The sequence below is a fragment of the Zootoca vivipara genome, chromosome 14 (assembly GCF_963506605.1).
Source record: "Zootoca vivipara chromosome 14, rZooViv1.1, whole genome shotgun sequence".
Classification (NCBI taxonomy): domain Eukaryota; kingdom Metazoa; phylum Chordata; class Lepidosauria; order Squamata; family Lacertidae; genus Zootoca; species Zootoca vivipara.
The window spans coordinates 35,274,735-35,299,063 of record NC_083289.1 but is presented as its reverse complement, the minus strand read 5'-3'; the positions used below and the strand labels follow the sequence as shown (position 1 = coordinate 35,299,063).

General features: G+C 47.8%; 1 protein-coding gene across 5 annotated transcripts; it reads left to right on the top strand.

Annotated features, from left to right (window-relative positions):
- Positions 1 to 67: 67 nt before the first annotated feature.
- Positions 68 to 22,981, top strand: LOC118092966 (uncharacterized). 5 transcript variants are annotated; one of them, XM_060282435.1, is made up of 6 exons: positions 68 to 796; positions 3,256 to 3,396; positions 5,075 to 5,168; positions 6,750 to 6,909; positions 9,355 to 9,507; positions 22,712 to 22,981. In XM_060282435.1, the coding sequence occupies exons 2-6, from the start codon at positions 3,266 to 3,268 to the stop codon at positions 22,747 to 22,749; spliced, it is 576 nt and encodes a 191-aa protein (XP_060138418.1). In that variant the 5' UTR covers positions 68 to 796; positions 3,256 to 3,265; the 3' UTR covers positions 22,750 to 22,981. The 5 variants fall into 5 exon arrangements, with proteins under 5 accessions (XP_060138418.1, XP_060138415.1, XP_060138416.1 ...); XM_060282432.1 differs by lacking the exon at positions 22,712 to 22,981 and adding an exon at positions 11,225 to 14,187 and having other exon boundaries at positions 68 to 245; XM_060282433.1 differs by lacking the exon at positions 22,712 to 22,981 and adding an exon at positions 11,225 to 14,187 and having other exon boundaries at positions 68 to 436.
- Positions 22,982 to 24,329: the final 1,348 nt, after the last annotated feature.

The window sequence follows — 24,329 nt, the reverse complement described above, 5'->3', positions numbered from 1 at the left end:
AGGAGGGCGGGCCGAGCGGGAGGAGGGGCCCACGCGAACGGAAAGGGCCGGGCCCAGGCGCCGGAGGAAGCACGGCCAACGGAGCGAGAGCGCCGCCTGGATCTCGGCCGGACGCGCGGCGGCGGCGGCAGCGCCTTCGCGAGGGCGCCTGAGGGCCGGGAGACGGCAAACGGCAGGGGCACGATCCTGCGGGGGGGGGCTACTCGCGAGCAAGGCCCGTTGGCTGACCGAGGGCTCCCGCTTAGGTGAGGCTAGGCTAACCCGCCGCCGCTGCTTCTTCCTCCCAAGTTAGGTTTACGGAGCGGAAATGAAAGCCCTATGGATTCAAAGCAAGGGCTCTTTTAGTCCATGAGTAAACCCCTCAGGCCGGATCCTGGCTCAGTCATATAGTTAAATAGAAAGACCCAGAAGTCCCGTGATGCCAGTGAGTCTGCTCGTAAGTGTTTCTTAAGACTGGATCCCTCCCATTCCAGAAGTTGTGGGGTTTCAGTGGGGTAAGCAAACTTAACACAGTACAAGTAAGGGGGGAATGAAAGCCGCTTGGATTTCATTGGGGTTGTTTACTCGGGGAGTAAACACCCACAGCACCTCGTTTGGATCCGACCTGTTGGAAGATCTCATTAGTTCTGGCGTTTTAAGGAGGTTGAATCCCAAGACCCAGCCATCCCCTCAGGGTGGGTCCCAGCTTCGTAATGATTAAGAGAGGAAGACCCGAAAGTCCCATGATGCTGTAAGTTTGACTTACCCAATGGAAAAGACCCATTTATCATGCGGTTTCAGCGGGACTGGTATCCAGGTAGGTAAACTTAACAAATTGCTGCTATCCTCCTCCTCCTAAGTAGGGAAATGACAGCACCGTGGATTTCAGCAGGGCTGTTTACTTTGGGAGTCAAGCCCTTAGGTTTGATCCCATCTTAGTCATAATTAGAGAGCCAGAAATCCTGTGATTACAATGAATCTGCTTATAATAATGGCTTACGGTTGGATCCATTCCATTGGAGAAAACCTCACACAAGTCCTATGGTTTCAATGCCAGTTGTACTGAATGGCTTAAGTTTGGATCTATCCTGTTGAAGACCTGTGATTTCAGTGGGGTAGGTCACTTTAAAACCAAGATCATGGCCACTGGTCCCATCACCTCCTGGCAAATAGAAGGGGAAGAAATGGAGGCAGTGAGAGATTTCACCTTCTTGGGCTCCTTGATCACTGCAGATGGTGACAGCAGTCACGAAATTAAAAGACGCCTGCTTCTTGGGAGAAAAGCAATGACAAACCTAGACAGCATCTTAAAAAGCAGAGACATCACCTTGCCGACAAAGGTCCGTATAGTTAAAGCTATGGTTTTCCCAGTAGTGATGTATGGAAGTGAGAGCTGGACCATAAAGAAGGCTTATCGCCGAAGAATGGATGCTTTTGAATTGTGGTGCTGGAGGAGACTCTTGAGAGTCCCATGGACTGCAAGAAGATCAAACCTATCCATTCTTAAGGAAATCAGCCCTGAGTGCTCCCTGGAAGGACAGATCGTGAAGCTGAGGCTCCAATACTTTGGCCACCTCATGAGAAGAGAAGAATCCTTGGAAAAGACCCTGATGTTGGGAAAGATTGAGGGCACCAGGAGAAGGGGACGTCAGAGGACAAGATGGTTGGACAGTGTTCTCAAAGCTACGAACATGAGTTTGACCAAACTGCGGGAGGCAGTGCAAGACAGGAGTGCCTGGCGTGCTATGGTCCATGGGGTCACGAAGAGTCGGACACGACTAAACGACTAAACAACAACAACATCTTGTGTAGGATTTCAGCAAGGTGGTTTACTCTGGGAGTAAACCCCTCAGGTTGGATCCGGTCTCAGTCATAATTAGAGGGGGAAAGACCCATAATATGCACCGTGATTTACATAGGTGTTTGTATGACTAAAGGTTGTACTAGCTAAGTACAGTGGTTGTTGTTGTTTAGTCATTTAGTCGTGTCCGACTCTTCGTGACCCCATGGACCAGAGCACGCCAGGCACTCCTGTCTTCCACTGCCTCCCACTGTTTGGTCAAACTCATGTTGGTAGCTTCGAGAACACTGTCCAACCATCTCATCCTCTGTTGTCCCCTTCTCCTTGTGCCCTCCATCTTTCCCAACATCAGGGTCTTTTCCAGGGAGTCTTCTCTTCTCGTGAGGTGGCCAAAGTATTGGAGCCTCAGCTTCACGATCTGTCCTTCCAGAGAGCACTCAGGGCTGATTTCCTTCAGAATGGATAGGTTTGATCTTCTTGCAGTCCATGGGACTCTCAAGAGTCTCCTCCAGCACCATAATTCAAAAGCATCACTTCTTCGGCGATCAGCCTTCTTTATGGTCCAGCTCTCACTTACATACATCACTTAGTGAAGTACAGTGGTACCTCTGGTTAAGAACTTAATTCGTTCTGGAGGTCCGTTCTTAATCTGAGACACCACTTTAGCTAATGGGGGTTCCTGCTGCCGCCGCGCCGTCAAAGCACAATTTCTGTTCTCATCCTGAAGCAAAGTTCTTATCCCGAGGTACTATTTCTGGGTTAGCAGAGTCTGTAACCTGAAGCGTCCGTAACCTGAAGCGTCTGTAACCCAAGGTACCACTGTACTACTACTGAGAGTAGACATAAATTAATGGGCCTAAGTCATGTCTAGTAGTTGCAATGGGTCTCCTCTGAGTATGACTACCATTGGATACAACCTGAAGTTTGATCTCCGCTAGGTTTATATCCCTGGTCAGTAAATTCCCATCTTTTTCCCAAGCAGGATCTTTGAGGGGAGAACCCCATGGTTTTCAGGGTGAGGTCACTTTCAAGTAAGCAAACTTGCAGTGCAATCCATTTTTTTATGTTAAGGGTTTTTTTTAAGGTTAAGGCTGCCTTACGGTACAGTGGCCTCTCTAAGTAGCTAGTAAACAAAAAGCAAATAAAATGCCTGTTCCAATAATATAATCTCATATAAAATACACATTAAAACCAATAAAATAGCAAACTACAATTGGGTACTATAATAGGACGCGAGAGGCGCTGTGGCCAATAAAGCGAGATGAGCGCCGCAACCCCAGAGTCGGTCACGACTGGACCTAATGGTCAGGGGTACCTTTACCTTTACTGAGAGGCGTAGGCCCATCTAGAGCTTTTTGGAAAAAAAGGTATGTAAATGCTGCAATTATTATTATTATTATTACTATTATTATTTTATTATATCTCCAAGGCCCTGTTGCTTAGTTCCCTGCTTCTGTTTTTGCCTTTGGTTTCAGGAAGCCTTAAATGATGGGGCTGGAAGGAGGACTTTATGGATGTGATGACCCTGCATACTGGAGAGCGGTTTTAAATGTTTACCAGGATGTGGTCATGGCCAAGGGGAGCAAGCAGGGAAAAACCATTGCCTTGGATAAATGGTAAATGTTTTCAGCAGGTAGCAGAGCACACCTGCTATAGCAAAGAGCTTCTGGGGGGTTCCCTCTCTCATCATACATTCAGTGAAGCAGAACGCTGGAAGATTTGGGACAGACAAAAGGAAGGCCTTATTAACACAACACATAGCTAAACTATGGAAGATGTATAGTGATGGCCTCTGGACTCTTCTTATGTTCTGATGCTTCAGTTGCAACCTTAACACTGTGACGATTTTTCATCATTGGTAGCAGAGCTGGCAGGGGCGTACCCAGGATCAAAACTAGGGGGGGGCAAGGGGCGGGGCCAAGGCACGGGAGGGGAGGGGCCACAAAGTGGGAATGTGGGCGGGGCTACAGAGCCCAGGTGAAATCAAAATAAACCTGAAGCGACGGCGGCGAAGGGGAGAAAACCAGCGGCCGCCTAGAGGAGAAGAGGGAAGTCTGGGGGTGGGCGGGGGGGGGAGAGAAGGGAACCAGGCTTGGATCGGGGCCTCCGCGGAGGTCTGGAGCAAAGCCCCGGCCTCCGCGAAGCTATCCGAGGCTCCGTTGCTGCAGCGGTCTGGCAGGCGCTGAACGACTCCCGACGTTCGGGAGACCTTTGAGCACAGCCGCGCTGTGCGCATGCGCCCTGCACGGCGGCCGCCGGAGTCCACAGCCGCGCTGTGCGCATGCGCCCCGCTTTGCGCATGCGCAAAGGTCTCCCGAACGTCGGGAGCGTCAGCCCTTGCCCCCTCCCACACAGCGCGGCTGTGTGGACTCCGCACGGCTCGGGCGCAAGAGACTGCTGCGGGCGCCGAACTCGCGCTCCGCTGGGCTGTCCTCCGCCTCTGCCCACCAGCCCCGCCGGCAGCGCCACTCTTGCCCGCAGCTGCCCGACCGGCCCTGCCTCTAGAGTAGGGCAGCGGCCCCTCCCTGCCCCGCGGTGGGTACGCCCTTGAGAGCTGGAGAATCTTAAGACATTTGTTTCTTATTTTTATCACGTTGTTTTATGTGTATCCTTACTTGCCCCCTCTGATTTTTATGTCATACTGAATGGACCTCTGGATAAGATTATTTATTGAATTGCTAATTTATTGAATAATATCCCACCCTTCCTCCCCAAGGTGTCCAGGGAGGCAAACAGATGCTCAATTAAAAACAAAAAGCAAAAGCATTCTAAAACAATTACAATTAATCCAATAAAAAATCAGTTTCAGTTAAAAACATTCCTGTATCCAATGATCCCAAGGTTGCCAGGAATATAATTCTATAGCCACCCAATGCCTGGGTAAACATGAATGTTTTTTAATTCCTCCTGAAAGTTGATGATGCCGATAATGGCACACCTCACTAGGGCACACCTCACTAGGGAAGGCACACCTCACTAGGGAAGGCATTACACATCCAGGGAATCACCACTTAAAAGGCCCTTCATGGGGGCAGCAGCAAGAGGGCCACCAAGTCCTCCCCTGCCAATCATACAGTCCAGTATGACTTCTGCAGCAGAGCAGTGCTAGTCCCCAGAACAATGAATTGGACAAGTCTGTGGCCTGTGCAGTTCTTCTCTTTTTGTCTCTTGTGAGCTTTGCCCGAATCAATTTAATTGAAGAAGGGGGAAATGTGTTTCTCCTCTCTGATCTTTTCAATCATATTCAAAACCATTCTATTGTTTTTACTCCCTTTCCTGTGTTATCATTCGGAGGTATCAAGAGGAGCTGCCAATTGCTGTTTCCGGCCGGAAGGACAAACACTTGGCAAAAGAAGAGCTGGTGAGGCTGATGGAATGGAAGCTTTCCGTAAGTAATTCTGCCAGAGTCGGTTGCCATGTGGAGCAGAGGCAGCATGGACCCAGGGGCATGATAGTGCTTAGTTACAGGAACTTGCAGCCCTCCAGATGCAGCTGGACCACAACTCCCACCATCCCTGCCCACTGACCACGCTGGCAGGGGCTGATGGGAGTTGGAGTCCAACAGCAGCTGGAGGGCCACATGCTCCCCATCCCTGTTTTAGAAAGTCTATCCTTCCCGCTCCCCATCTGCTCACGGAAGTTAAAAATAAAATAGAAATACGGACAGTTTAGGTAACGGGAAATGCCTGTGAAATCAAATACCAATAATCACATTATAATAATTGCCAGGGGGACTCCCTACAGGGACACTCCCCCAGTCATCCTGACCAGCACTTCGCCCAGTGACAGCGCAAGCAGCGGGTCAGGAGGAGGTAATGAGGAATGGAGCGGAATGGAGAGGGGGCTCCAAGACGTATCAAAGCCTCGGCACCACCCCAGCTGGCCAGAGGTGGAAGGACAGCGCAGCGAGGCGTCGGAGCTAAAGGACGGCGCCCACGTTGGGTCATGCACCCAGACGTAGGGCAAGGGGGCGGCGTTTTGGGGTCCCCAGACTATTATGCTGGCGCAAAAGCAGACAATCGCCATTGCCGGGTTCTGAATCAGAGTAGGCAGTCATGTTTTCTGATGTGTCTGCACTGTAAATAGTATGCACAATAAAGCTCTTAAAGACAGAGCAGACTGGAGCATCCTTACTTGAGAGTAGCCGCAACAATCCCCTGACAATAACGATAATATATTTTTACTTTTTGGACTTTTTAATCTTTTGTTTCCAAAAGGTTTCCAAGAGACTTAAAAAAATATTTAAAATCATAAGCATGAATATACTCTTATCATTAACAGAACTCGTATAAAATAAAACAATTCCTTCCAATAGCACCTTAGAGGCCAACTAAGTTTGTCATTGGTATGAGCTTCAGATACATTCTGAAGAAGTGTGCATGCACACGAAAGCTCATACCAATGACAAACTTAGTTGGTCTCTATGGTGCTACTGGAAGGGATTTTTTTTATTTTGTTTTGACTACAGCAGACCAGCACGGCTACCTACCTGTAACTAGAACTCATACAGAACAGCTACAATTCATCTTTATATTTTACACACACAAACATCAAAATAGCACCAGCTCAGTTACTCAGAAGCCTGGGGGGCAAGTATTGGCACTGCAAAGCTGGCAGCACAATAAAGGTGCCTGGCAGACCTCACTGGGGAGAGCATTCCACAGCGTAGCTCTATCCTGTGTGAACAAATGAGAGTCTACTGTTTTAAGTCAGCAGGGCCGGCCCGCCAGGAGGGCGCCGCAAGCTGCGCCCACCCGCTGACCGGCCGGTCCGCCGCGCAGCTGCGCCCACGGCAACCGCGCTGCGCCTGCCCGGCCGCGCAGCAGCGCCTGTGGCAGCCGCGCGGCGCCCACCCGCCCTGAGAAACTGAGGGATCCGGCGCACCATGGCGCCAGGGGCGCTTAAGACGGCCCTGTAAGTCAGCAGCGTAGGCCCAAGTGGGAATGACGGCCTTCTCTCTTCCCTGCAGAGAGGCAAGTTTCGCCCTCGACTCCAGCAGCTGGTGGCCACTAACTCCAGCGAGGTGGTGGAGAGCTGCACCAGAAAAGCCTTCCAGCTCCTCCCTGACGTAGCAGCTGCCATGACTGAGCTGTGCAAACTCAAGGCTGTGGGGCCTGCCACAGCTTCAGGTAGGAAAGGCCCTGAAGCCTGCAGGTTTGTTTATTTCCTGGTGTGTGTGTGTTTTTTTTTTTTTTTTGCCTACACATCCTGCAAGGAGTTTGAGCAATCATTGTGCTCTTTCATTCACCCAATGTTCTCTTAACATGATCACAGTAAAACATTTCTTCTTGAATGGTGGTAGCTCAGTGGAGGAACATCTGCCTTGCACACAGAAGGCCCCAGCTTCAATCCCCAACAACTCCAAGTAGGGCTGGGAATGTTCCCACTCTGAAACCTGGAGATCTGCTGCCAATCAGTGTTGGCAGTACTGATCCAGATAGACCAGTGGTCTGACTCGGTATAAGGCAACTTCCTATGTGGAAGAGCATTAGCTCAGCTCAGCCTGGCCCGAGTGCTGCCTGGGTTTTCTCAAACACTTGTGCAGTCATGTGATTTTTCAAACCCATTTGCCTCCTGAAGCTCCCCCACCTCTCTGCCACCAAACTCTTGTGCAGTGCAGAGCATTCTGGGATGATGACCTGCCAAGTCTCCTCAGCTGAAAGGGCACTATAGAACCGACACAACAGTCTTCTGTGGCTATACAATGCAAAGTAGCATTTGCTCCACAAGAGGGAAGCCACCCTTCAGAGAAGCTTGCCTGTCATTGACGGTCTAAGGAACTCTGTGATTCTTCAGAACCTGAATCTCTCTCTCTCTTTCTCTTGAATTTTTATTTATTTAAGAAAGGGTAGGCACTTCTATAACATACAAGAAGAAAGAAAGTCAGTGCAGCTGAATTAAAATTAGACGAATTTAACCAGACGAATTTAATTTGTTCCGCGAGTCGCTTTGTATAGCGAAAAATTCGTTTTGCGAAGCGGCTCCCATAGGAACACATTGAAGTGCGGTTTCCCATAGGGTGTCTCGCAAGACGGAAAAAAATAGTCTTGCGAGGCACCCTATGGGATGAAAAAAATTCGTCTTGTGAAGCGTGCCATAGGGAACTTCGTCTTGCGAGTCTCCATTGAAATCGCAAAATGCATTCGTCTTGCGAAAAATTCATCTTGTGAGGCATTCGTCTTGCGAGGTACCACTGTATTATTATTATTATTATTATTATTATTATTATTATTATTAGGAGTGGAGGTAGTAACATTTCCCCCCAACATGTAACAATACAAATGTTAGAGAGATACAACCTGTTTGACAGCATGTGTTCCACAACTTTAAAAAAGAAGAGGAGAAAGCCTGCAGTGTGACTGCTTCTTCATGAGCAGGGATTCCATGCTACTGGAACACCTGAATAATTAGGTACTGTATCTGGATCTTGCATGTTGGGCTCTATATATTTTTGCACGCAACACATACATGCTTCGTGAAAGAACACGAGGGGGGGTCTCACTCCTAGCTCTGCCCATGTATGCCCTATGCAGAAGTAACATGAATAGAGCTCAAATTAATATCAGGAGCTTCCCTCATTCCCCACCTAACCTTGCCTAAGGCCGCATCTGCACCTTACATTTAAAGCTGCTTTATAGCACTTTAAACAGTCATGGTTTCCCCCAAAGCATCCTGGGAGTTAGTTAAGGGTGTGAAGAGTTGCTAGGAGATCCCAATTCTGCTCACAGAGCTGCAGTTCCCAGAGTTCCATGTGGAGAGGAATTGACTATGAAACCAATCTGGGGCTGGGGTCTCCTAACGGCTCTCAGCATCCTTAAGAAACTACAGTTCCCAGAATTCTTTGGGGGAAACCATGGCTGTTTAAAGTAGCATAATGAGGTAGATGGGACCTAAACCAAGAATATAGCTGCCTAGTCCACCCCGCTCTGCCTGAGTGGAGTTTTGTATTCCAGATGGCATATTCTTGCCCCATGTTTATTACAGACTGCTACATATTGGTCTAAATATTTGCTTGTTTGTGTAAGCTTTCAGCCAGGATCCACTGGGTTTAATCTTGTCAAGCTGTATGAGCAGCGGCGGCGGCGCTTTTACAAATAAAAATAATTCCAGCCTTTTGAGGGCAGGGGTGGCTAATCTGTGACCCTCCAGATGTTGTTAGGCTACGAGTACCGTCATCCCTGACGGCTAGTCATGCTGGCTGGGACTGCTGGGGGCGGAAGAGGCTGCCTTATACAAAGTCAGATTTTGAAAATCCCAGCCATGCAGAAGTCAGGCAAGCAAGAGGTATTATGATTGCAGCTGAAGGAAGCACTCCAGCCAGTCAACAGCACTCGAGGGCAGGGCATGGCCTGAGGAGGTGACAGTGTGACCTGGATCCTTAGGGGTCATGAAGGGAGGATTCAACCTGCTTTAGATGGAGTTGACAGATTCTTCTGCTTGTATTTCCTTCTCCCTCTTTAAGAGTCTTGTAGCTTCGGAAGTACAGTACCCTGAAGATGTCGAGAGCTCAAGGTGCATGTGTGATATTGCTCTCCCGCCATCCTCCCCAACCTCTGCCTTTGCTCCCATTGCAGCGATTCTGACTTCCGGAGCCCCGGAAGCAGCTGCCTTTATGGCCGACGAAGCAGTAGAGTCTCTGCCAGGCCTTGTCCCCGTCCAGTACACCCTCAAGCACTACCTGCTCTACCTTGACGGAATCCAGAGCTGTGTCAAGAAGCTAAACGAAGGTAAGGCAGGAGAAGTTGGGACAGTGTGCACACTCTGAACGGGTGGGGATGCCTGCCGGATGAGGAGGGTTCGCCCTGTGAGCTAGAACCCTGAGCACACAGACTTCCAGCTCACAGAAACCTCCTACGTGCATTCCATTGGTTCCTCCACTTTAGATCTTTCCTCAGTGCATGGGTAGCATGGGGGAGGGGCCATGTGACTTCAGGCGTGGGCTAAAGGCACAACCCCACATCATCATCATCATCATCATTGGGCAGGTCCAATGGTGGTAGCCAAGGTCCAGGCAAGACGGAGCTCAGGTAGTGGTTCTGGAAAGGTTCACTCCGTGTAGAGGAGGGGCTTTAAAGGTGGAGACAGAATCCTATTGTTGGGCAGGGAGGAAGGGAGTCTCTTCCCGGCATCTACGGTAGCATGGTGAAATACGCAAACCTAAGGCAGACCAATAGCAGAGAAGCTTACAAAACATGGCGTCCGTAAGAGGAATTTCAAGGCAAGATAAGGAAACGTAGTCTCGAGCTTAGAGCCTGGGAGCCAGATGGTCCAAAACCGTCTCCTGCATGCAGATCTTCCATCAGCCTCTGCACTTAAAATAATTATTATTTTAAAGCTCCAAGACAAGACAAGTTTATTCTGGTTCCACAGTTATTTGTTCCTTTGCGTTTCCAACTTCCTTGTCCAGTTCCCATAGAAAGTTGCCTTATGTTGAATCCGACCATTGGTCCATTTAGCTTAGTAGTATTTCTTGGGGAAACCCTTTTCAGTCAGTCAGCCTCGGTCCAGTATACCTGAAGGAGCGTCTCCACCCCCGTCATTCTGCCTAGACACTGAGGTCCAGCGCTGAGGGCCTTCCGGCGTTCCTTCGCTGTGAGAAGCCAAGTTACAGGGAACCAGGCAGAGGGCCTTCTTGGCAGTGGCACCCACCCTGTGGAACGCCCTCCCACCAGATGTCAAAGAGAAAAACAACTACCAGACTTTTAGAAGACATCTGAAGGCAGCCCTGTTTAGGGAAGCTTTTAATGTTTAATAGACTATTGCAGGCATGTCCAACAGGTAGATTGTGATCTACCGGTAGATCACTGAACATCTGTGGTAGATCACTGGTAGATCACTGGTTCCCCACAAAGAAGCTCAACAAGTTTGGCTCCTCTACAAAAAGCTAAACATTTTTTCCTGCACCCTGCAAAACATGGCTTCCCTCCTCCCTAAAAGAAGCTCAACAACTTTGACCTGAAACCCAAAAAACAGGGCTTTCCTTCCCCAAAAATGCTCAACAACTTTGACCTGAACCCCAAAAAAGGGGGTAGATCACTGCCAGTTTTTAACTCTGTGAGTAGATTGCAGTCTCTTGGGAGTTGGCCACCCCTGGACTATTGTATTTTAATACAATACTCTGGAAGCCACCAAGAGTGGCTGGGAAAACCCAGCCAGATGGGCGGGGTATAAATAATAAATTATTACATTCCCTTGTAGACAACCTTAGCCCTCCATCCAGGCAAACAAGAAGCCAGATCACAGCTCAAGGACAAATTCCAGTTGTGCAGCAGAACCCAAGCAGGGCTCAGGGTAGGGCCAGTGAGGGGCATGATTTGGGAAGGGGCATGGCCCTAGGGCCACATAAGTTGGCCCCAAGGGCCACACTTGTCCCTCAGTCTCAGGGTTTCTACATCCTCAAAGCACACAGCCCAACCGATTCCTCGTTCTTGATCCATTTCCTAGCTGATGCAGAACAGGCCTGGACGCCTCACCGTGTGGAGATGTGCCTCTGGGCTTGGGCCATCGGCAGCAAGCTGCAGCTGCCTTCGTTGCAGGCTCTAGGCGGAGAGGGAGCAAAGGCAGGGGACGGAGCAGAAGCAGGCAGGCCTAAGAAGAAAAGGAAAACAACATGAAAAATCCCAGGATTCCGGGGCTGCAGCTTTAGAATTGACCTTTGTTCCTTGGTGCATGAATACTGAAGCTGAACTACACATACACACACACACACACACACGAAAAGGCCGTGCTGTTATCCTGGATTTCCAGGACAAATCGTCAGGAGTGTCTGCACCAGTCATCATTCAAGACCTTTGAACCTCTGGAGCAAATAGTGCAGCTCTGGAAAACTGGTCTTCCTTTCTCAGGACTCTCTTTCACCATCTGCAATGTGGAGCAGCACATGGGAAAATGTAGCTCAGCCTTCCTCCCCACCTGCCCCACTCCAAATAATTCGAGAATGGAAAGTCACTCATAAAACAGATTGGGCATCGTGATGTTAAGCTTGTGGTTTATGGCTGGAGCCTCACAGCTGCTCAGGATCTGGGATGAGCTTTATATTTGTGGGTGGGGAGGAGTTTTGCCTCCAGTTTGACGACTATCTAGTGATTATCTTTCCATGTAATGCAAGGTTTGACTGACTTGTGTCGTCAGGAGCAATTTGCTGCTTGGGTACCACTAGGGGGAGCACTTCCACTGGAAATGCCCTCCCTTCTAAACTCCTCTCCTCCCCTGCAAGCATTCTGTAAGATTGTGGTCTACTCTAGTCTACTTTGAATGGATCAATGGATGAAAGCTGTGTTTTCCAGATCCTCTGACATGGAGGGAAGCGGAGGTGTTCGACTGACTATCCTTTTTGCCTCCCCAGGTCTGTCACTGCTAGTGAAAGAAACACAACCAAAGCACAATTTATTTTCAGAATCTGATTTTGCTTTACGAAATCAATTTTATATTAGCAAAATAGATATTTAAGCTATTAACAAGAAGAATTAAATACATTATCATCCATAGTCTCTCCCTCACACTCTCTCACACAGTGAATATGAGCTATCTGCCCAGGTGCATTGCCGCAGAGGGAAGCTATATTTCTGAATATTATTTTAGCATTTCTCATTATAGTTCTTTTCCAATAAAGTCCTTATTTTCCTACAAATTTACTTGTTGTTCCTAACAACCCAAGAAGTACCTGGCTGGTGGATCAGGCCAGTGGCCCGTATTCTCCCAGTCGTCAACCAGAAGCCTTCCGGAAGCCTGCCAGCCATTCAAAATATGATCTACCAAAACACGTCAAATTGGATAGAATATTGACCATCTCCATTTCTGTGACTTCCCTCTGACTTCTACACCCATCTTGCTTTGCGACGCAGGGCGGTGGCAGGGCCTTCTGTAGCACCCTCTTAATTCACTCAGGGGTAGGGTGAGGCCCAGCTGGATTGGTGCCTTGGCCAATCTGTGTGAGAGAGCCCCTCACAATCTGCCCCAGAATCCTTTGCACCACACAGTAGTTCCTCAGCAGATGTACAAACGATCCCTTGGTTGAAAAAAAAAGGGAATGGCGTGAGGTGTTTTCTTTGGCTGGAAACGGACCCCTCCCACATCAGAAAGGCAAACCAAAAAAGGGGGGGGTTTCAAGACTGTAATCCTGAATCCATTTCCTTTGAGAGTTAGCCTCATTGAACTTAATTCTGAGTCAACGGGTTTATAGGATTGTGCTAAAATAGGACAGGGGCCCTCCAGGCAGTGGTGTGCAGCCTCATTTTGCTGGAGCACTTGGCTCTGGAGTGGAACCCCTCGGATATCTCTTCTGCCGTGTCGAAATGTCTGGCTTTTCCCCCCTCCCCATGCCAAGGGTTAGCAAAGCTTGCTTCTGCAGCCCAGGAATTTGCCTTCTGGCTGGCTTTGTGCTGGCTTGAGTTTTTCTGCTCCAGTAATTTTTTTTCCTTGGATGCTTAAAAGTCCCCGTGCCTGCAATCCCCCATTTTCTGTCCTTCGCACAGCCTGGAGATTTTGCTCTTAGAATCATAGAGTTGAAAGAGACCACAAGGGCCATCCAGTCCAACCCCCTGCCAAGCAGGAAACACCATCAAAGCATTCTTGACATATGCCTGTCAAGCCTCTGCTTAAAGACCTCCAAAGAAGGAGACTCCACCACACTCCTTGGTAGCAAATTCCACTGCCGAACAGCTCTTACTGTCTTGTTTTTTGAGTGTGTGCTTTTGTATTTCTTTGGCGAGTCCTGGGTGGAGAAAGCTTCCGAGCCTGTGGAAACACACACACACACACACACACAGAGCGAGAGCAGGAATGGAAAGTGAGAGTGAAATGTTTTGCCAATTCCTGCTGGGGAATGGTCTTGAAATCACAACCTGAGAGTGCCTCCCCCCTTCAAATAGCCAGCCCCCATCCGATCCTTGTGCACTAGGGTTGGGTTGGCATCTGTTGGTCACGGGAGACAATGGAGGAGTATGCCTCTGGGAGTGAAGTCAAACCATTGGAGAGTTACAGCGCCTGCTGGGCTTCCGGGTTCAGCGCCAGCGTCGATCGGCGGGGTTTCGTCTCGTCTCCGAGACGGCCCGTCTCTGCTAGGAGTGGGGAGGGCAGCGAGAGCAACGCTGCGCCCCTTAGAACCTCGGGAAGGGCGTCCCGAGGGCAATTTGCTCGGCACAGACCCAATCCGGACTCCCCAACTCTTCGGCTAGCTCTAATAAGAGCTCCGGAGCGAGGAGGGTAGAAGTCGCGGGGGCCATTTTGAGCGGCAACGTTATTCTAGCAGGGAGAAGCTTCAAGCCGAAGGCGGAGAGCGCTGGATTCTTCCGAAAATAAAACGATTGGAAAAGACTGTAAGTAACCTCACGATTTGGATTATAAAACAATTTGGTCTGGGAGAGAGGGGAGAAAAGAGGAAGCCACCCCCCCCCCCACGGCAACAAAGAGACAGTAAATAGAAACCCGAAGCCATAAACAGAAGATTTGTAATTCAAAAGGATCCCTCAAAGGCATCAAAGAGAATATCCCCTTTGATGCAGGGTGAAAAGGGGAGAGAGACTGTGGTTTATGACTGCCCTGCAGCAATGAGGTAAAGCCTAAGAAAAACCTTTCTTTCCCTCGGGAGCCGGCAGCCCAGGCAACCCAGTGAGTTGATCAGGATTTATAAGTCAATTTTTACTTCACTTTGTATTTCTGGACTTTGTGGAATTTCTTTTTTGGCTTAAGTGCTTGTGAAATGTGAGTTCGAACTTTATTGTTAACAAGACTTGAAGAATGCAGCCAGCTTGTTAAAATGGAGTCGAGAAAATAAACTGTGATCATATTCCACCCCACGTGATAAGTTTTGACCTTGGCAGGACTGAAATATGTCAACAAAAAAGTGTTCCCCTGAGTTCCAGCGGTCTGTTTTGACCTTAATGTGGGAAACAAGAATAGAGTTATGTCAAGAGGAGACACGACGACAGGAGTTACAGCAGAAATTTCAGGAGGTGATGGCGGAATATGATTTTTTAGGAGATGAAGCTTTTGACACTGAAAAAGAGGAATGTGAGAATGACAATGATGGGGAAGGAAAAGATGAAGATGAGGACTGTGATGATTCAACACAAAATGAAACACACCATGAAAAAAATGATGACTCTACTCTACAAAAAGTTGGATGGAGTGCCCTGCCTTTGAGGGGGGCACGATTGGTATTATTGGAACTCCAGAACGCCCACAGGGAAGAAGGAAAAAATATGCAGAGAAGAGAAGAAATCCAGGGGTCCTGTATGGTGGCCTGGATGGCAAAAGACTGTAAACAGGGGGTGGGGTGAAGGGAAAGTGATGTTGTGATTATAAGGATGGATTAACAGGTTTATAACTGGTCTGCTGATTTTGGAATTTGCTGGATTGGGGGGGGTGGAGCCGGTAATCGGGGATGTAAGGTTAAATTGAGAATAGTTATAGTTTTAAAAGTGAATGGATTTTGGAAAATGTGAAAATATGGAGGCTTATAGAGGGAGAAAAAAAAATTAGGCACGGGAAGAGAAAATGGGAGTTTGAATTTTCAGTGATTTGAATATTAGATGAAAATGTTAACAATTGATTTATAAGTTGTATAAGATACAAAGGTGTATTTTTATAAAGTAAGAAACTGTTGCAGATGATAAAAAAGGGATGAAAACCGGGGAAGGGGGGGAGGGGAAGCCCATAAAATATGGTTTTTCAACTATGAATGCAAGAAAATTTTTTCTGTTTTGTATTGTTTTTTTCTTTTTCTTTTTTTTTTTCGCCCTTTCTTTTTCCCCTTTTTTTCCTATTTCTATTTTTCTCTTTTTTTGGTATAACAATAGATGGTTGGATGGATGTCCTCCTGCGTACTGCCCTGGTTTGCTGGAGCTCCCTGGTGGCAGGGGGGGGCTTTGGGGTCAGGGGAGGGGGAGGAGGACAGAAATCCAAGCATAAAATGGACCATTTCTGACTGTTCACAAACATGGGATACTTCTGTGGCAGGGGAGGACCCATGTGGGTGGGTAGGAAGGAGGTGGAAAAGGGGTTTAAGTATGTACCGTTTTTTTGTTTTTTTTGTATTTTGTAAAATTAATAAAAAGTATGTTAAAAAAAAAAAAAAAAGAGAGATCTCTCCTACCTTGAATTTCAGTAAGGTGTAGCCTCAAGCAGAGGTAAAGTACACAGGCATCTTTACGTCATAATGCAGAATTTGAAATTAAAAGCAGCCAAATTTCTGCATGTCGTACTTAATTTCTGAGAGGTGCTGGGGCTCAATCCTGCATGGCATCTGCTTTTAAAGATCTGTTTCATGTTTGGTGCCTGACAGTGGGTACTCAAGCACATGCTCAAAAGGCACTCATTTCCACCACACCCAACTCCCCATCCCACCTACCTCTTTCCCCCCCTTCCTCATAATGTCTCAACAAGTAAAATTGATGTGTAAAAATGATGCATGGAAAAAAAAGAGGCATTGCATTACCTTTGTAACCTAAGAAAATCTTTAATAAAAATAATTATATAAAAAAAAAGGAGAGTTACAGCGCCTGCTATGGCTGTAGAGACCGATACAGGAGAGACATGTTTTGTTGCAGGTGGGGCAGATGAAGGTGTCTGGTTGTGCTGCTGCAGATGCACCATGGGAAGCTCTGTGTCCCTGGGAAGCTCCCCTTTGTTTTAATGAGTCTTGCACTGAGTAGCTTCCCAATAGGCTATTGGGCTGGCTTTATAAGAGACCTAACCCAGCATTTAGTTTCCAGTTCTGCCGCCTTTAAAGAGCAACACACATCAAAGCAAATAGTTAAGTAAAACAAGAGGGGGATATTGACATCCACTGGGGAAACACTGAGGTTTTGCAGAAGTAACAAAAAAAAAACACCACCAATCTTCAACCCTTAAAAAATATATATTCAGCAGCCCATTTTTGAAACCATTCTAAATTGAATTAAGCATCTCAAAAGCCATGGATTTCCAATGTGGATGGGCTTCTGCATAAAACATGGACAGTGGAACTGAATATTTCGGAGGAAGGTTTTAACTGTCCGGCTGGAGTCCCAAAACAGAAGCACAAGTCTTGGGAGGTGAGTTTACACACTGCAACATTCTGTTGCGGGTCTGGCATGCCGAGTCCTAAAATAATTGTTTTAAAATAAACGGGTAAGAGCACTTCTTGAATTTCATAGTCTGGGGTCCTTATTGGGAAGGACCAGGGGAGGGGGGACGACCCAGAAGCGCCTCTTCTGTCAGCAGTCTTGTAGCTTCAGTATCTGGGATGCTGCACTGCTTTTCCCTCCCAGGAACGGGGAAGGGCATCATCTTGCCATCAGTTCAGCTACCGTTGGAGCTGCAGTGTTAGATCCAGCGGGAGGCTTGGCGCAGGGAAAGCCGGGGTGCTGCAAACATGTCAACACCAGGGGTTGTACTAGTTTTTAAACACAGCGGAGCAACTGACCTAGTTTTGAGCTGGCAGAAGTGTGGCTCCCTCCACCCCTTAGGTATTGCTTCGCTGACACTTCTCTCCCAATCCTCTTCCTAGCCGTGGAGCCAGGCCCACCCTTTCCAGCAAGTAACCCTGACATCCGGCACGGGCATCAAGCCTGCCGAGGCCAATCTGCAAGCAGGTGTCCCATGACCTCTTCTGTGCTTTGTTTTTTGGGCCATTCCACATGTCTGTTGTCAATGAATACACAGCAGCCTTCCCTAGAGTGACCTGCTGCTGCTGTCTTCTGGGTTGCCCATTTTCTGCTTCCTCTGCCACCAAAAATAAACACTTAAGAGCATAAAAAGATCCCTCTGGTTCGAGCCAAAGGCCCATCTAGTCCACCATCCTGTTTTCACAGAGGCCAACCAGGAAACACACAAGCAGGACCTGAGTTCAACAGTGCTCTCCCCTCACTATCTCAGCTCTGGAAGGCCAACTGCAGCTCTTCAGACCTCTTTCCAAGGACCTAGGACAGTGATGGGCAACCTTTTGAGCTTGGTGTGTCAAAATTCGCCAAAAAACCGAGCATAACTCGGGTGGTGTGTCACATTGTAATATATAACTGTATTTAATAAACCAAAAACTAATTATTTAACCTAACCAAAAACCCCTTATTTACCACAAAGTTCCCAGAGTTGTTTTGGGGGGAGCTGCTGACCAAAGTTTTGGAGGTCTTTTGGGGGGGTGCAGAAGTTGCTTTGCTTTTGGGGGGGTGCCCCAAATCTGCTGCGCTTTTTGGGGGGGAAAGAGAACAGAAATAAATGACGAATAATACCTTTGCTGGAACTAACACACAGCGCCAACATAGTCTGCCAAAGCGCCCAAAAAACCAGCACAGAACGGGTTAAAAAACGAACGCTGTTACACCCAATCATAGTCTGCCAAAGCGCCAGGGAAAAAACAGCACAGAAAGGGTTTAAAAACCAATCTCTGGTTACCAGCAACAACAACAACAAAAAGGATCCGGGTTTTAACAGCGGAGGAGCGGGAGAACAAATGGGGGGGGGACAACAACAGCGTGAATGGGCCAATGGGACGCATGCCTGCAGTGGGGGCTCTGCGTGTCACATCTGACACGCGTGTCATAGGTTTGCCAGCACTGACCTAGGGACTATCCGCAGGCCACACTTCCTTCCTAGCCATGTCCCCTCTCCCCTGGCCACATCTCTGGCTTGCCCCAATTCACAGCCTCCCAGAAGCTTGTGGCCTACCTCTCATATTGCTTCTTGCTCGCCTGGGTGGAGGATTGAGGTGCAGGGTGAGTAGAAACTGCTCTACTTTGCATAGGTACAATAATGGTGCAAATGTTGCTCCGCCCACTTTTGGCTCTGCTCCCACCTGCTACTGGCGTGAGGCCCCTGGAAGGTGGTCCAAAAGGGAATGCGGCCCTCAGCATAAAAAAGATAGCTCACCCCTGCTCCACCTGGCACACCTGGCTGCGGAGCCCCTTCTACCAGACATGCAGAAGTCCCAACTGCAGAGCATGGTGGGTAGGATGTTTTCCACTGTTAAAAGGCCCCATTTCGTTTTTCGTTAATCAAAAGTGTCTTGTTCTCGGCATTTGTGTTCCTTTTTCTCCAGCTGTTGTTTGAGACTGACAGCCAGCATATTTCCCTCTGCCTACCCACCCTTGCCTCCGTCTTTAAAAGAGACCCCTCCACACACCCTCAATTTAAAGAAAAGCTGGGGACTTTGTGTGGGGGTGGAAGAGCAGCATTAAGGAAATTATTCACAATCACATCAAGCAATTAGTTTGTCGCACTGAAATGCCGAGCCACACACAGAGTCCCTGAGGATCCCCCAATGCCTTGCTTTCCCTAATCCTCGCTGAGAATCGAAAGGATAATGTGATGTTGATACATTTCGTTCCCTCTCCATCCCCTCTTGCTTCCCGCTACAGTGGCTGCGTTTTGTTGAGGGGAAATCAGAAGCAATTAACAGTGTTGTTCTGTTTTGAGAAGGATGCCGCAGATTAAGGTATCACAGATCCCAAGGGTCCAAGACTGTGTCAGAAACCACAACTGCGTATGCGCACGTAGAAAGCCGGTTGATCCCACATTAGATCACAGGTCCATCTGGACCAGCATGGTGAACGGTCAGAATGAGAAATCTCCCGCCGGACGTTTATTTATAAAAAATAATAGGATACCTTCAACTGCTTTAACACATTGTTGTAGTATTGTGGGGTCAGTCTGAATGATACCTGTGGGTCCCTTCCCAAACCTGTGATCTGTGAGGTTACAACAGGCATCCCCAAACTTCGGCCCTCCAGATGTTTTGGACTGCAATTCCCATCTTCCCTGACCACTGGTCCTGTTAACTAGGGGTCATGGGAGTTGTAGGCCAAAACATCTGGAGGGCCGCAGTTTGGGGGTGCCTGGCTTACAATCTGTTAGAGACCATTTCTTTGTAAGATAATGTCCTGAGCTGGCCAGCCAAGTACCTCCATTTACATATCCAAAGAGCTTGCCCTGTTGCTATAGAGACAAGTGGGTGGGCCTTTTCCCCACATCACCTGCAATTGCAGCAGAGTTCTCAGTTATTAGAAGTTCCGCAGGCGGGATCTGCAACAAAATGTTACAGTGTGGAGCACTCCTGTTCAGGATTCTAGTGACTCCAGTCCACTACTACCCCGTTTTTCATTCCCCACCTTCCTTCAGCAGTTAACAGGCAATGGTCAGTTACCATGTCCAGTCCTTAATGGGGATGGGTTTGTGGAAGGTGTGTCTTTTTCTTAAAGATATTTGTTGTTGTTCTGCAATCCTCAGGGTCTCCCTACCCTGAAGTCTGCTGATAGAGAGATGCATTTTATCTATGTAAGGAACGTTATTCACACTCTGATAATCAAAAGTATAAATGATGATGATGATAAGTGGAAAGGAATGACTCTTAATTATAGAATGGGCTTCAGTTTATTAGATGCTGGAACTTCTCCAAACTCCAGTAAAATATCCACAGGGTATTTTCTGGGCTGTGTTAAATGTAGACCTATGGGATGTATTAAAGGTAAAGTTAAATGACCCCGGACAGAAGTCCAGTCGCAAACAACTCTGGGGTTGCGGCGCTCATCTTGCTTTACTGGCCAAGGGAGCCGACGTTTTGTCCACAGACAGTTTTTCCGGGTCATGTGGCCAGCATGACTAAGCTGCTTCTGGCGAAACCAGAGCAGCGCACAGAAACACCGTTTACCTTCCCGCTGAAGCAGTACTTATTTATCTACTTGCACTTTGATGTGCTTTCAAACTGCTAGGGTGGCAGGAGCTGGGACCGAGCAACGGGAGCTCACCCTGTCATGGGGATTCGAACCCAAGGCTCAGTGGTTTACACCACAGCACCACCCGCGTCCCTACATGGGGTGTATTATAGTTAAATTGCATCGTGAAATTAGATTTGATTTCATTCGGTTGCAATGGATGGGTTCATTATTATTATTATTATTATTATTATTATTATTATTATTATTTCTAAATAAATCTGATCTGAAAAAGAAGACTTAGATCGCTTCAGTGCATGAAAGTGGTATTTAGCAAACACAGTTAACAGCTGCTGGCAGACTTATCTGTCATCTAGACCGGAACTGACTATCCTGATTTAGGGTTGCTGCCTTTTAATGGACAGATGTTCCTGCTCCTTTAACAGCCTTGTGACGGCTAGAAAAACCAGCAAGGGCAGATCCCCCCCCCCCCGCTCCAAATCACTGCCTCTCCATGTTGGGAAGTTTGAATGGCTTTAAATGAGGATCAGACAAGTTAATGGAGAATAAGTATCCGGGGCTACCAACCATGATGTTCTGCCTCCACAGTCGGAGGCATTATGGCTCTGAATGATAGTTACTGGGACTCATGAATGGGGAGACTGAGGTGCTCAGATCTCACAAGCATCTGGTTGGCCACTGTGAGAACAGGATGCTGGACTAGATGGGCCATTGACCTGATCCAGCAGGCTCGTCTTAAATTCTTAAGCTACTCCTAGTCTTGTGCCAAAACTTGTCCCAGGAATCTTTGGGGAAAGCCGTGACTTGGAAGGGGTACAATATTGCTTTAAATGTATAGTGCAAATGAAGCCTCTGTTTTGGATGTGTTTTGAGGATTTTTTTCTGTTCCAGTTTTTGTTTTGTTTTTTAGTTTTAAAGTAGGACTATGCTAAAAGTTGCTTTGGGTTACTTCATGTTTTTTGTTCTTTTTTAAACCAGCTAAGAAATAGAATACATTAGAATAAAAACGGCACATCAGGCAACATCCCGTTGTGTGCAGTCAGCTGAGATGCCCTGTGTTTTGTTTCCCTTTCCCGTCCCATAATAACCTCGCCGTGACCCGATTGCCACTTTCACCATGAGTAATTAGGTCTCTCAATTCTCCGGGTAGCTGTTAAAAGTCAGAGGGCTGCCAAGTGACTGCTACGCCGGGAGGGGGGAGAACCAAAGCCTCTCTCCTCCGAGTGGCAAGGGCAAAGGGGAGCTGGCAGCCAAAGGTCATTCCAGCCTCCTCCTCCTCCTTTTATTCGTATGCTGTCTTTCCACAAAAGAATTGTGTTCAGAGCAGCTTTCAGCAATGAAAGCAGGGATGTTGTTGTTGTTTAGAGTCGTGTCCGACTCTTCATGACCCCATGGACCAGAGCACGACGCCAGGCACTCCTGTCTTCCACTGGGATACATCACCGAAAAATCAACAGGCGCAATAACAATTTCATAATAATAACTATAATGAAACAACAACATGCAACGAAACAACAAATGTGGTAACATTGCACCTCCTAGAAACAGAAATAGCTTCTGTGCCCACTACAAATTAGCTGAGAATCCAGTTAGTCTGATCGAATATCAAGGTCTCAGCTTCCTCAAAGGGTAACTGTCCCTTTGGCATTACCCTTCAGGCAGCATCAATGCTTCCAAAGGCCACATGTGTGGTCGTTGGGTGCACTCCTCCTATGATGTTCCTGCTGGTGCCTCTTCTACACCACGCAGCATCTCAATAGCCTTAGGTCTGATTTGACAATAAGTTGTATCCCGCTGCATTCTATTCAGGGCCAACCCGTTGAAATCAATAGACCTGAGGATAGGGAACCTGCGGCCCTTCAAATGTTGGTGCAGCCAAAGGGCAGGGATGGGCGTTGGAACCCAAGAACATGTGGAGGGCCAAAAGCTGCCCTATTCCAACCCTAGGAAGGGTGTTTAGGCTTGCAGAATAAGGGCCAAACTAAATCTAAGCAGACTATTTGCATCAGAAGGGATGTTGGTGTGGGAGGCATGGTTGGTTTGAGTGCAGAAGGCTCAGGCTATGGAACTCCCTGCCACAAGAGGCTTTTGTGTCTCTTGTAGCATTATATATCTTAAAAGGTATCCCAGGTCTATGAATGCTGTTTCTTATGTAGGCAACTTATGTTGGTTCATGTGGCCCTCTTCTTCTTCTTCTTCTTCTTCTTCTTCTTCTTCTTCTTCTTCTTCTTCTTCTTCTTCTTCTTCTTCTTCTTCTTCTTCTTCTTCTTCTTCTTCCCAGCAGGGCCCACTCAAGCCATGGACTCTGCCACAGGATGACGCTGGCTGGCAGTGTATGGCTTCGTCACATGCCCACTGGCTGGCGGAGTAAACAGAAAATCTAGCATTAGCAGGCTGAGCACTCCTGACACCAGCAAAAGAAGGAACTGAATGAGGATGACGCAGTTGGAAGAGACAGAAGCTCTTAAAGGTGTTGCCCGCCTGCGCAGCTGCCAACCAGGTAAAGGAGGGCAGCTTCAAGAGAACCTCATACATGGCAAAGGCAGTCACGCCATTTGCCCATTATTGCCTTCCCATCTTTCATACACTGAACCAACCTTAAAAGCAGTGATCGCTAGTCCCCATTGGGACTGGTGGGCTGGAAGGCAGGGAGCCCAACAGTAGGGGGCGCCAAAGCTAATGACAGGCACAGCCAACTAATTCTAGCTTTGTTCCTCCTTGCTGAGTTCCACTAGGGGCAACACTGAAAGTGAGGAGGAGGGGGAAGCAGACAGCCAAACAGCCTCCTCCCGCCACATGGGGACCCCAGACTGGTTGTAAGAAAGAAGGCAGGCTGGTGGAGACCTGCTGGGAGTAGACTGAGGTTGGTGAGTGCTTTGCCCTAACAGACCGATCTCTGTTTGCACCTGAGGCATTTTAGGTCCTTTAGAACAGGAGATAACAAAGATAATAGTATTTTGTGTCAGTGTTTGTTTGTTTTTTGGTTTTTGTTATTTGGTCATCTCTTTTTCCTATTCTGTAATCCGCCTGGGAGCTGGTGAAGACTGGGTGATAAATATATGTAAAATAAAACAATGTCAAAAGGTGGGAAGCCCCATTGAGCTCTTTGGCAGAAAGGTGGGATATAAAAGGAAAAATAAAATGAAATAAATGTACTGCTTACATTAAGTAGTGAATGACAGGGTAAATAAAGTACTATTTATCAGAAACTGAACTGCGGTAGAAAAGAAACAGCGTTGATCGTGACACTGAGAGGTCAGGCCTTGCAAGGAATCTGGGGCAGGTGTTTAGTGAAAGCCGGAAAGATCCAACGATGCCAAAATTCTGCTCGATTGAAATGTAACACTCTGCTCCTTAAAAGCCCTGCAGTTTCCCTTTCAGCACAGGTCTTCTCATGTGTTCTGTGGTCGCCAGGCTGTCTTCTGCCTCCTTCTGGAAAGGACACTTTCTGCCCTGGGTCGCAAAGCTCACCCCTTAAGAATCCCAGGGGGTGGGGGAGGTGTTTCAAAAGGGCCTCCCCCTCCCCCTGGGGGAGTAGGAGAGCGTTTTATGGACTCCCAGCATCTCAGGCACCTGTCTTAGTTGGAATTATTACCTGTCAGACCGAATCTCAGAAACCCCACATCATGAACCCTGTTATCTTCCTGGGTCCACCCACGCACACAGGCAAAATAAACCACAATTCATTTTTTTTACAAAAAACAACCCATCCACATGGAGAGAGATGTACGCTGTTTGCTCACACTCCCACACATATCACAGCAACCGCAGCTGCAAAGAGCAACACACAGGGTTGGAGCTTGTTTGACTGGCATACTTGTGTGCAAAGGAAGGCCACCAAGATGCAGAAGCTTCAGCTCCCAATACTACAAGCCTGTCTAGTGCTGTACATTTTGTGT